Raw genomic sequence first — 13806 nt, forward strand, 5'->3', positions numbered from 1 at the left:
ATTTGGATTGCTGTAGAGATTTCAAAATTTTTGGAATATATATATATATATATATATATATATATATATATTTGTGCAAAACTTGAATCTTCAATTTAAGATTTGGGAGAGTAAACAGAAAAATGGATGGAATATGGTTTTACATTATCCATTTTAAAATGGCATTCATTAGATCTATTTATTAAATGGTTTTAATTGAATTGGAACAATTTGATCCACTTTCCATTTTAACTAAGACCATTTTTTTTATCAAACATACATCTATTTTGCCACTATCTTTTTTTTTTTTTTTTTTTTTTGATAAGTGAGAGGTTTTGAATTTGGAATCTCTCACTTACATTCCCTCTTCCCTATCATCTAACATATCCCTCCTCTCGTTGCCACTATCCATTTAAATGAGTATATCCCTGCAACTTAGTCAGTATTGACCTTGATTCCATATTTCATTTCTAACCATGTAGAATGTGAACCAACAGTGAAATTGCTTTGTTCAAAAAATAAAGCTACTTGCAATTGACTTTCTTTATGCGTATAATACTGTACATCTATGTTTTTTCTATACCTTAATTCTTAGTCTAACTTTTTCTTCTTCCAAAGTACAAAATAAATTGACACAAAATAGAATTTAGTGCCAAATTTGTATTTCATACATTGTTAAGGACGAAAATGCTTAATTTTGAATTGTGAAAAGCATAACCTGCAAATATGAGAGAATATCATTGCAATTCTCCCATAAGAGAAATTCTACATTAAAGAAAATACTCGAAAATTTTAGTGGGTTCCGAGCAACTACTTGATTGACTTAATAGTCACTCTAGAACTTATAAAAGAGTTATATGTGAACAAATAATATAAGACCCAACTTGCTTCCATTTCACATGTCAAGTGGAAGTAGGCATTGTAGTTGTTTCAAAATTAATAAAAGAGTTTAGGGTTTCATATGAACATATAATACTCATTTGATTCCATTTCCTGTGTGAACATATAAGAATTTCTTAGGAACATATAAGACTTCACTTGATTCCATTTCAGAACTAATAAAAGAGTAATATGTCAGGTGGATTCCACTTAATATGTTAACAAGTGCATACCACTTAGTATGTGAATACCGAATTAGCAAGTGCTTGCTCTGTTAAGTAATTGCTAATTACTAGCCATGTCAAGTGGTTGGTTGGCTTGGATCAGCATAAAATTTCTAGAAAACACTCTCAGAAACATAAAAATGTGAAAAGCCAAAAAAAAAAAAAAAAAAGCACTACTACATATAAAAGAATTAAGACAACCTTTCAAAAAAAAAAAAAAAGACTATAACGAGGGCGAAAGTCGCATCTGTTCCAACCTCCAGTGAATAGAGAGTACCATTTCCCCTTCTCCAGTTCACATGTCTCCAGCAGCTTCAAGAATTGCCACATTTGGGTTATCTTCTTCTTGTTGTTGCACCCGTTCCACTGTTCTTCATCCACCCATTTTGCATAATCAGGTAATCTCTTCTGTTTGTGATTTCTGCTGTCGGTTCAAATCATTAGTGGCATTGTAACATTTCCTTTTCTGGTTTTGCTGTGAAAGCAAAGGCTGCTATTCCGGTAGCATTTTCCCCACAAGTGCTCTACCTGCGGCGGCAGAATGGGAAGAAAATGCTTATATTGCCGAATTATCGGAATCATCATCACCCTCTTCGACCCTGTTGTGTAAATGATAACCAAGATAGTCAAGTAAGGTGCTCGAACTATCGTTTTCCCCATTTTTTTTTCAATTCAGTTCAATCAAGTCCCTGTTTACAAGTGCTATCTTATTATTAAAATTAAATTTTAAATTCTTTTCAGCATTTGAAGTATGTTTTTTTTTCCCATAAGAAAATGAATAGTATATCATAGAACATTGATCTTGACACTACGGAATTTACTATGTGAACTTGTTCAATTATGTGGAAAAAGACAAAATTGCTTTGTTTTTTTCTATTGTAATTACAACCAGCCGTTTTCCATCATGTTCTAATTACAATAAAAAAACGGTGTCATTGTTTTTCCATTTAATCAGAGAAGTCAAAATGAGTGCCAATAAGGAATTATGAATGCCACACTTCTTATTTGTTTTGCACTCTCCATTACCTTTTAACCATGTGAATCCGACAAAAATATCCCTAGCTTTTATCACTTTCTCAACCATTCCCTTGTTATCAATAATAGTTAAAATGACATGTACTCTATTAACAATTTTGGTGCCAATACAACACGCATATTTTTCCATGGAAGAGAGATGGAATGTGGCTAACTTTGGAGAGTTTTCAGTTATGGTAGTTATGAAGAAATGAAATGCTAGACTGCTGTACCTCGCTATGGTCATAATTATTTAATGTTATCCTAACTTCATAGATCCTTAAGGATTGATTTTGTCCTATGATGAAATGACCCCTGAAACTAGGTTTAACTTTGGATCGCATGTTCTAATAGTGTTTTTAGCAAGCCCTAGAGCATGATGAAAATTGGTTTAGCATCTATAACTTGAGTTATGCCATAAGTGAATACAAGCTAATTACTGTAAATTAGTAGCATGGTATTCTTTTTATGAGGTTTGATCCTTTTAGGCATTTCAGATGATAGCACTCTGATTACTGACACTTGTTGAAATCCTTATCTATTCTTGTCTTCTAATAGGAATTATATGACAGTGATTCTTGCTGTATCATTGTAGTTATTGGCTAGTAATTCGAATCATGCAAGTGTCCATTGCTGGAAGGTTACTTGGAATTTTTTGAGGGTTTTACTTATTGAATACCTACTATGGCGATAAAATATCAATTGTTCTCCAGTTGAACGTAGAATCGTTGACCAAGCAAGTTATACTAGGACTTTCTTTTCTCAGTTGTCTCTTGGTTTTCTATGTTTGAACTGTCTTGAACATGATCTTGCTATGTTTGTATGCTTCAACTTATTTATCACCTTTCTTGTGATCTTAGACTAAAGAGTCATCAGATATCAGTTTGCCAGAACAGACAGGTAATGGTTATCTTAAAGTCTGCCTCTAAATCACATACACCATAGATGTTTATCATGATATACAATTTCACCATCTGGATTAAATTGTTGAAAGGCTCTGATAATTTGTTTCACCTGTATATTGTGTTAGATTCAACTGGAAAAGAAAATCATCAGCAAGAGTCTCTCACAACGAATGAGTACTTACCACCTACCTTACCATTTTTCAGTTCTGTTACTTTTTGTTCTTAAATGGTGATGAAGTAACCTATAGAACTTCTTCATTTAACTTACATCTCAGATTCACTTTCCTGGCCTGAAAAGGGCTCCTCGTCTAGTCCGAAATACCTTTATTCTTCACACCAATCTTCTTTGGACTATGATTTCTTGGGGCAACTCCAGCTTGATAGCTCTGCTTAATGAAACAGAATATCAGGGAATAAATTTCACTGCCGGAGCCTTGCAGGAATGTTTTCTTGTGGTGTTTGGTGTTTTGCAGACCAATTTTATCCATCTAATAAATCAAGAGATTCTTTCATTAATAGGTAAAATATTTTTTTTTATTGATTTTCAATTAACTTTCATCAACTAAGACTTAATGGTGCTTCTTGAAATAGACAATAGTTTTACTACAATCTTAACTTTTTTACTACAATCTGAACAAAGGCCAAATACTTCTAGCCTGTGTGAATGTCGACACCAGTGATCTCAAAATGTTTCCTTTTGGGAAGATTAGATAGTTTTAGTAGGTTAATGCTACTTGAAATTAGTCTATATTGCTCATTTAATTGCTAAAATTATTCTAGCTCTTTATCCAAGAGCTCCTCTAGAAATCTTTTCACAAATAATAAACAACAGTTGTGGTAATTCTGCAGTGAGAACCTAGTTGTTGATGTGATGAAATTAATCTTGACAATTTTTGCTTCATATGGGTTTTTTTTTTTTCACATTTTGATCACTATCTTTGACATCACCAATTTTGCGTTCATTATTCTCACTGGAAGAGGAAATGAACTTGCATAGTTTTCCAGCCTCTTCAGTGTCTAAATAACCTGACATGAATCAGAAGCAATATCTTATTTCTTGATGTTTGAGTTTTCATTTTTCTTGCTTGACTGGTCTTGTAGGATCTTGAAGAGGTTGAAGAGATATGGTGTCGCAGGAGTGCTGTCCTATGGCCTCTTAAATACTTGTTACTATCTTTCTACTTTTCTTTTTGTATGGTGAGTTTAATACAACACAACTGATGACAGTCATTCATGGGTGAAGTTCTATTGAATTCAGGCTGTTGTCTAGCTACTTTGCTTAGTTAGAATGAATACATGTTTATTAGTAACTTCTTTTCTAAGTTAAGTTATAGTATCTTGTGAGTACTTTTGCATACCAAACAAAGTTTGAAGTTCAACTTGTTCTTTTTTGGGCAGAAGTTCACCTTGTTATTAATGTGGAGCACTCAACAAGTCTTAGGGAGTTACATATAATCCATTCTTTCCTCTAAAACAAAAGTTTCAGGATTCCTAAAGCAAGAAATTTAATTTTGGGGATTTTAGTTTCATTTGCGTCCTTGTATCTAAATATTCTCATTTGCATAAGTTTGATTTGCATCCTTGTATCTATATATTTTCTCAAGTTTTTACATTGTCTCTCTATCTGACCCTATAGCTGATGCTGAAATGGATGACCTAATTATAAATTGTTATTGCCTGCTTCATTACATACACTTCCACATTTATCTAAACTTGATTAGACATTTTTCAGGTTCCAGTGTGGGCATAAGATCATCTTAAGTTGTATACTGTTCATTGAAGAAATGAAAGCTCGATCTTGTCGAATCTCTCTCTTTCTGGAGGGTTCAACTTGTAATATGAGAATATATGGTTATCACTCAGATTAACTTTTTGTTTGAGGCTTACTGTAAATTTGAACTATGAGTAACAGAAATGGTTTTCCTAATTCCCATATGAAAAATAATAAAATTGCAATGTCTTGAACCTTGTCCAGTTCAGAATCTATTCTTAACCCACATCTTCTGAGTGCCACATTTTTCAGTACATGACATGTATTATTTACATCTGCAAGATGCGACTTATTTTTTATTAAGTGCATTGAGTTCAACTTGTTTGCAGGCTTTATGTTGCCCCTGCACCTGGGAGAATGGGTTATGTTGCAGCTGCTGAGAGGTGGCATCTGTCTCTCCCTAACTGTTTCTGAGGTTTACTGAACATGTAATAATGGTCCTTGGAAAGCAATTATTGAATACTATGGTGGATTTGAATTATGTGTTTGATTACTTTTAACCATGTAGTTCAGGACGTTACTCACATCCTTAAGAGTTTTAAGTAGTCAACTGGTTATTGCTTAGGAAAGTAGCTTTTTTTTTTCGAAGTTTTTATCTGCTTACCATGTAGATTTTTTGACTATCTTCTTGTTTGCAGATTTCTTAAGATATTGGCTATGGTGTGGGCTGGTAGCCAAGTTACTAAGCTTATCCGAGCAGGGTGGTGAGCTTCCAAATTTAGTTCTTCCCCCTATCATAGTGGCTTTATCATTTAATTTATCTCTCTCTCTCTCTCTCTCTCTCTCTCTCTCTCTCTCTAACACAAACACACACACACACATCCCAGCAGACAAACTTGCCGACTAACAAAAAGTTAAAAATAGAGAAACTCTTGCACAAGTAATGGCAAAGAAGAATTGATGATCTTATGTGCTAACAATTTGGCACTTATATCTTGAATCTTATCCGCACCATGCTCATTTAAATGTCTCATTGGTTTGCATGATATGTTAAAACTTCAAAGCTTGACTACAGCATTTTTATTTTGTATTCCATTCTTTTGTTAATTCTTTCTGGCTGCTAGCAATCCCTACCTGGATAAATATTGGCAAGACACAAAGATAAGAAGGAATATTGGGGATGATTTGAAAGAGAAATTTTGTTAGGGGGCCATCCCTGGGAATTCCTACCTGCCTCCTTGTGTTACCTGGATACTTGTTCACAGAAAAGGGTCCAAACCAAAAGACAAACACGGAATGTAATTGAGTGGCTAGATGTTCTAACAGTTTTTGTTCTGTGAATGCAACTTTTGAGTTATATCCATTTTTTTTTCTTTTTAGTTATATACCTTTTATCCTTTCTCAGTGCACTGAATAAATTTACTTTCAAAATAAAACTGCAAACTTTTTTTTCTAAAATCAAGTAATACTCTACTGTCTCAACCTTTTCCATGTTGAAGGAGTGAAGTGTTTGAACGTTATGTTTGTTTAGGTTATAAAGTTGGTTAGGCTACATTATCATGAGATGATCCTCTCTGATGGTGTAACCTTTTCCTATCTGTGGCACTTTTGAGGTAGCAATAATGAAACTCCGCCTGGTGCCTATTATACAGGGCTTTAGCACTTGCGCCTGCTGTTGACAGGGGGTTGTCATGGTTTACTATTAAATACAAGTTCAAGTCACAAGGAAAGGTATGTGAGCGTTGAATTCATTCTTTCTTCTTTGTTAATTTTTGTCGTTTATCTTCTCAACATATAGATTTTCTGAGTGTCTTGGTACTGGATCTCCAGGCTTTCATGGCAATAGCTGGGTTTTGTTTTGGACTGGCTTTCATGGTCTTCCTTGTGCTGACATTGCTCTGGGCATAAAGTTTCTCACAACTTTTGTATCCGGTTTTCCGCTGAAAGAACTCTTCTGGTGATTCCAGTATCATTTAAGTAGCCAACAAACGTGGCGTATTTGTTAAAAGACTCCACCTTGCTAACATTTTCTTTTTATGTGCTAATTGTGTTTGGCTAGGAGGTTATTTGAAATAATTATTGTGACATTTTTTATAATATAATATATGTGAGGTAAAAATTTAGTTGAAAAGATTGATTGAAAAACGTGTTTATAATGCAAGTAAAATAATATTTAAGAAAAATTTGTTATCCAAAAACAGGCAACGTTGACACGAGTGCACTTAATGGTCCATGAAGCATTGCCTTTCTTGTGCGAAAAAATTCTGTGGAACTTCCGGGGTTTTATGATTGATTGGATCAAGGACAAAAAAGGACTGAGGGCAAAAAGGGTTGTTTGTTGTTGCAAGACTTGATCAACACGATGACAATGGAGGGTATCATGGAAGCAGGTCCAGTTATCAGAGGCTGCGATCCAGCAGTTTTGTGTCTATGATCAACAAATCTTTTTATCACAGTCTAAACTTTCTCCAACCTCCTACCCGCAACATAGCTTTTATTGCTAATTATTATCATAAAAGGAATCAATGACGAGAGTAAATTAATGACTTTGAGTTTAATACTATCAAAATATTCTTGTGAGGTAATAGGAAAGGTTGGCCTTTGCAATCGGTTGAGGAGCCAATTGACGGGCAATGCATGTTTCGTATGAACATTGGAGTATTTTTTTTTTTCTTTTAAGTGAAAGGTTTTGAATTCAAAACGTTTTACTTACAATCCCTTTCATTTTGTCATCAAATCCAACCTTCCCCCAACATCGTAGAAGTTTATTATTATTATTATTATAGTGCAAGTGGGAGGTCTCGATTCCGGGACCTTGCACTTAGGGTATCCACAGTGGTTTACGCTTTCTAAAGTGTAATCCACATGCTACATCAGCATTTCACTATTTTTATTTTTATTATACTTTCACTCATAATGAATTACACTCAACACAATATAATAACGTGATCTCACAATCAAATCAAACATTTATTTTTATAATGCATATCTCTAATCTCTCATAAATAGATAAGATTAATTTTTTAAAATAATCGCATTTTTTGAAAAATAAATTATTAACTTTCATTAAATTTTGTACCTTTCAGATTTTTTATTTTCTAAAACCTAATATTATTAATTTGTGATTTTCAATAACATATATTTTTCTATCCCTCAAAAATATTAATATTAATATTTTTATGTAATTATTAAACAAATACGTGACACCTTAAATGTGAAGACATCATTAAAATTCATACTTAATTAATAATACTCTATTGAATTAATTTAACTCCATGACATAATATTACATAATTTAAATCAAATAAATTGCAAATAATAATATAATAAATACTAATTTTCATTGTCGTTGCCTCCGAATTGTTCCCAAATATGTTCGACCAAGTCCGATCGAAGTTGATGATGTATCACGATCACGTAGTTCTGCATTCCTTTGAAGGTAATTTTGAAAATTTTCAACGGAACTTTGAATCACATGGATTGTTGGATCTTCATCATCATCATCCCAATTTCTTATTGTATCTCCTTCATTCTCGACAATCATATTATGTAATATGACGCATGTGCACAGTATATCTTTCAATTTCGCTCTATGCCATAGCCGAGTTGGCCTACGTACAATAGCCCAACAAGATTGAAGCACTCCAAATGCTCGCTCGACGTCTTTTCTTGCAGCTTCATGCATTTGCTTAAACTTGATCCGCTTTGAATCTCTTGGAGATGTGAAACTTTTAACGAATGTTGCCCATTTTGGATATATGCCATTTGCTAGATAATATCATTTGCTAGATAATATCCTTTGTTATACTGTGTGCCACTAACCATAAATTGAACCTCAGCAGCGTATCCATGTAATACGCTGTTAAATAGTGGAGATTGATTGAGCACATTAATATCATTATTAGACCCAGTAACACCAAAAAATGCATGCCATATCCATAAGTTTGCCGATGCCACTACTTCTAACATTATTATGGGAGATCCTTGATCACCTCGAGTAAATTGACCTTTCCATGCCACGGGACAATTTCTCCATCGCCAATGCATGTAGTCAATGCTACCAAGCATGTCGGGGAAGCCGTGGCGCTCAGAATGTAATTGAAGTAAATGTTCAACATCATTAGCATTAGGGCTTTTCAAGTACTGTGCCCCATAAATGTCGATCACACATCGGCAAAACTATGACAAACACTCAATTGCAGTGGTTTCACCCATCCTTATGTACTCATCCAATTGATCAGCCGGTGCTCCATATGCTAGCTGTCTAAAAGCTGCGGTGACTTTTTGCAATGGGTAGTTTTGTAATGGCTAATTTTAAAAAAACATATACGTTAATATTTTATTTCAACATAACATAATGGCATGAAAGTAATATTACAAATAAATTATTAAACACACTAATGCATAATTAAAAATTACATGGATTAAAATTTAAAGGATAAAATTAAAATTGAACTAAGGAATATTATACTTGGCTTTTAGGATGGAAGACATATGCTCATGAATTCGAAGCTGCTGCACGGTCATGCCTGTGGTATCCTTCAGTAAAATTTCATAATCATTGTTGAAAGTATAACTTTCTAACTTATTTGCTAAGTTTTCCATAGCTTGCAATTTTTTTTCTTTTTGCTGTTTCAATATACTCCGGATTTCATTAAGCTCCCCACCGAATTTTTCCTCATTCACCTTTGATTTTCCCTTTCTCTTTCCCTTCTTTGATGCTTGTTGACCAAGCGGGCAAACTTCACACAGTTCACTATCATCATGTCAAAACTTGAATTTGTATTGGATGAAGAAGTGTATGCCCCGCTTTCGTCAGTCCTTATCTTTTTTGAAGAGCGCTGCATAGGAGTATTTGCTTTCCACTTCAGATCATTTTTCAGCAACAGCCACACATTTTCATGTAAAAAAATGTTTATTATTATTTTGGTGAAAAAGCTAATGTGCGCGTTGCTTGATCTGGTTTTCATTCCACCCACTATGATGTCCTCCAACCAATTTGTTGTAGTATTGGTTGAATTCATTAACCATTTGACTCAACCAATGCCAATGTGATTTCACAGGTTTATATTTTCTTGGTGGTTCAGATTTTCGACTGTCATTGAAGTAATCAGTGACTCATTTCCAATAACTCTCCTCGTTTTGGGAGTTACCAACAATGCTGCAGTTGGAAATTGTGAGCCAAGCACTTGCCAGCATCTTGTCATCATCCGTACTTCATGAAACGCATTTCCCATCAGCTTCTTCCACTGATTCATTGGTGGGAGTAATATTTTCAATCCCGTGTTGTGTTGAATATGTTGAAAACTGAGAATCTGAAATTGACTCTGTTGGTGTTGTATTTTCTTGTGGGGAACCGAAACCGGAATCCTTGCTTGCTTCCGACGGAGTCTTTGAGCCTCTACAACCTATACCAATGTTGTAATATGCTGAAGTATATTGATTTCCCATTGACGAATTAAAATAACCAAACGGTGGATACATGTGAAATGGATACAGAAAACCTGGTGGATTTTGATAAATGGATTGATGATTGGAATTGGGCAAATTTGGTGGACTACTAGAAATGAAAAATTGGGGTAATTTTGAAAATTTGTTGTTTTTTATTTTGGGAAGAGGGTGAATTTTCTATATTTGGAGCATTAAACATATTCCTAAAATTATTAAATTTTCATCCATAATGAGAAAATAAGAGCACTTTGAGGAATTGTATAAATGGTTGAAGGAAATGAGTAATAGAGTATGAGAAATGAAGATATATGAGGGTGAGAAATGAAAAAAAAAGTATCCCTTATTCATTGAAAAAATTTAGGACTTCAGGTAATGATACAATTTTTTAATGAAAAGAAAAAAAAAGTGAGCAACAATTATCAAACTACAGTCCAATTGGTTTGATCCAAAAAAAAAAATAGTAAAGGCCACAGCTTGGCTTCATCAACAGAGCATTACAGGCATCATAAATTATCATGCTCATTGAACTCCCAGCATTGAATGGAGTGTATTACAGGCTCCATTCAACGCCCTTAGAACTACCCTTGCACTCTTTCTCCTATATCATCCAATCAATTTTTTTGCAATTAATTTTTTGTTCTTCTTAGTGTAATTAATATTGGAATTGTCAAAAGCTGGTAATCGCCTGACTAATTAGCATGGATATTGTCACTCATCGAGACATTTCTGACAAATAAAAAAGTCTCATTAGTAACATCATGAGTGTACGGCCTCTCATTGAATAGTACTATGACTTGGGTGTTTGGCATGCCTTACTTAATACTGTCCTACTTGAGAATCATACATTTATCGTTAAATCAATATAATGTGAGATAACCTTATATAAATTGGTAATGTACACACTCTTACAGTCAGACGCTTAATAATTATATAAAATTTTAAATGTAAATTTACAATTCAAATCAATTGTCAAGCATCTAACAATGATAATGTATCATTGTCAATGTATAATATTAATTCATATCTATAATTTTTTTATATAATACATATCAATATTTTGTAACTTTTTAATTTGATTTTACTAAGACAGTTTTGGTCTAATGATTAAAGTTAAACTTTCAGGATTTAGAAGACACCTCAAGTGGCAAAGGTCAAAGCTAAAAACTGTTATCCATTCCAATGTAGCTTCCAAACTTAATGTTTGAGAAGGAGAATGTGTCTAGTTATCTAGTAAATCAATAATCCTTAACAATTAAATTATCGGAGTATCATTACCGAGCAAAAATATGCTCATAAAAGTCATAATGGCCATACGAGTCAAAATTACATTTGCTTTTGGCATTTATTTGCTTGAATGATTGCACCTGACCATTCACAACAAAATAGTCATAATTCAACAGCCCTTCAACATTGCAAATAGTAATTCAAAAAAAAAAAAAAAGAGTAAAACTCGCGTATCTGGATTCATAACACATAGTCTGCTTCATATTTAAAATTTTCTTTCTACACTTATGCCATACAGGTATACAAAAATTTCTGAAAATAATACAAAAATTCCTGATTGTATATTTTCTTTTTATTCTTGTTTTTGGGGTAAGAAATTCGCAAAATTTCTCTTGCAAGTAACACTCGTTTACTTCTTCCTTTTTTTTTTTAATTCTTTCCGGCACATGTACTTCTGTTAGGATTGACTTGTCCCTGTGCAAATTGTAAGGATTGACTGGTTGTTCATGAAATTGATTAGGTAATACCCATTGCAAATAAATATTTAAGAAGATTATTGAGGCGGGTTTTAGAAGTTTTGGGTTTTAATAGCCCCTTTTCTCTCTGCTTTTTAGATGCCACACATTTCTTGTTAGAAAAAAAATGTTTTTGAAAAAAGGGATAATTTCAAAAACCTCAAACTCCTGAGGTTTTTGACAATTTCACTATCCTCCGTTGAGATTTTAAAAATTACAATAACCTCCCTTGAGGTTTATGACGTGGTAACAAAATTAGTCCATCTTTGAAAAAGCATGATTAAAAAATTACTTCTAGGAGAGAGATGAAAATTTTGTTCCACAATTGCCCCTTTTGCATTCCAGTCAACGTTTATTAGCAAAAACAACTATTAGTTGCAAACAATTATCAGTCAAGATGTATAGCAGTTATAATTCTCTCAAAAAATCTCAAGATTCTCAACTAAGATTACAACTTTTAAATATTGAATTGAGAATAGTAGAGATTGTTTACCTAACTTAGGGTATATCTTTTGTGATTTTGCACTGAAATGAACTTCCAATTTTGTTTTTCTTCTACCTCTTTTCTCAGTCACTTCCAAAAATGACTATGAGACAAAATCCATCTCTTTAGTTTATAAACCAAGGGGAAAATTTCTCAAGAACAGACTTGTTTCCCAACTGCTCAGCCGAGATATTGTAGCCCACTTGGGATGCAGATGGGCCTGGGTCAGATCCACGATCTGAAAGGTCATCACGCTGGCCCAGTCCAATCTCGGAGATTGCATTACGGATCTGGCCCAATGACGTTCCAGGCCCAATTAAGAGATGATTGGTGCTTGGCCTGACTATTGCGGAAGTGGAACGACAAAGTGCAGGCTGCTTGGGAGCATAGTTGCAGTGCCACATGTCCACGTCTTCTTCGGTGAAGAAATCGGACAGTATGTGCACTCTCGGTGATCGGAACTGGACCTTGTCTGGTACTTTAGCGGTTGCTAACTTCATATGCGCCTTTATCTTGCAGAAATTGACTCCACTCTTGATGTTGGAATCTTCGAGCTTGTACTTGGCCACCCACGGACACTTGTCATCGTTCAGGGACGAATACGAAGTGCCGTAGTAATGGAGTATGATCGGACATGTGACCGGAAATACGTATTCGGCCTGCAACTGATCCTCTCCTTCGACTCTCGTGTCGAAGATGAGCACCCGCACCTTGCCGGTGCTGTTGATCGGAATCTGGGGAGTATACCTGATTTCGCAGTGGTCGATTAGCATGGAGAGCCTACACACCCGTTGGATAATTGTCGAGGAGAACGCAGGGAAGGAGATCCTTATGGTCTGAGCATCTGATGATGCTCGTGCTTCCATGATATCTGATTTGTAGTATCCAGCAATGGATTGATCAGTTGGTATCTCCATTGAAATGTTCACGTGTTCTTGAAGTTGATGGAGGATAGATGATGAGGAAGGAAGTGTTTGTGTTGTGTTGGTGAAACGGTGTCGTTTATATAGAAGGATGTGTGTTGGAACTGTTTAGGACCTCTACCCATATGACGTCAGCCAACCCAATAGAATGACGTCACTCAACCCATTACAAAGTATCTGTTGTATTGGGTAGACTGGGTTGAGTGGGACCCTTTAATCGGACGGTCCACAAAGACGCTCGGGGCGGACACGTGGACGGCGGATGGAGGGGCCACGTCACCCCCCAAGAGTAAACTGGACGGTTGAGATCAGCTCAACCCAATACAATAGACGGCTGTGATTGAAGGTGCATCGATGATCGATGCAATGCGTATTACCTGATCAAGAACAGTATGCGGGAGCATACTGGTCTGATTATTATGGTTCGCGGTGCGAACCTTGTGGGCCCCCACAGTGCGCACATGCGCAATGTGGCCCCCACCCCGGCGCTTTAGCGC

The 13806-nt window shown here is 34.9% G+C and overlaps 1 protein-coding gene across 3 annotated transcripts; it reads left to right on the forward strand.

The window, feature by feature from the left end:
* The first annotated feature begins 1285 nt into the window (after window positions 1–1285).
* LOC113727368 (uncharacterized) lies at window positions 1286–6843 on the forward strand. 3 transcript variants are annotated; one of them, XM_027251495.2, is made up of 10 exons: window positions 1288–1480; window positions 1572–1712; window positions 2957–2996; window positions 3127–3175; window positions 3404–3520; window positions 4103–4198; window positions 5102–5155; window positions 5411–5476; window positions 6365–6443; window positions 6543–6843. In XM_027251495.2, exons 1-10 carry the CDS (start codon window positions 1382–1384, stop codon window positions 6618–6620), a joined length of 819 nt encoding a protein of 272 aa, XP_027107296.1. In that variant the 5' UTR covers window positions 1288–1381; the 3' UTR covers window positions 6621–6843. The 3 variants fall into 3 exon arrangements, with proteins under 3 accessions (XP_027107298.1, XP_027107296.1, XP_027107297.1); XM_027251497.2 differs by lacking the exon at window positions 6543–6843 and having other exon boundaries at window positions 1286–1480; window positions 6244–6442; XM_027251496.2 differs by lacking the exon at window positions 3404–3520 and having other exon boundaries at window positions 1289–1480.
* Window positions 6844–13806: the final 6963 nt, after the last annotated feature.

This window comes from Coffea arabica, chromosome 2c (assembly GCF_036785885.1).
Source record: "Coffea arabica cultivar ET-39 chromosome 2c, Coffea Arabica ET-39 HiFi, whole genome shotgun sequence".
Lineage (NCBI taxonomy): Eukaryota > Viridiplantae > Streptophyta > Magnoliopsida > Gentianales > Rubiaceae > Coffea > Coffea arabica.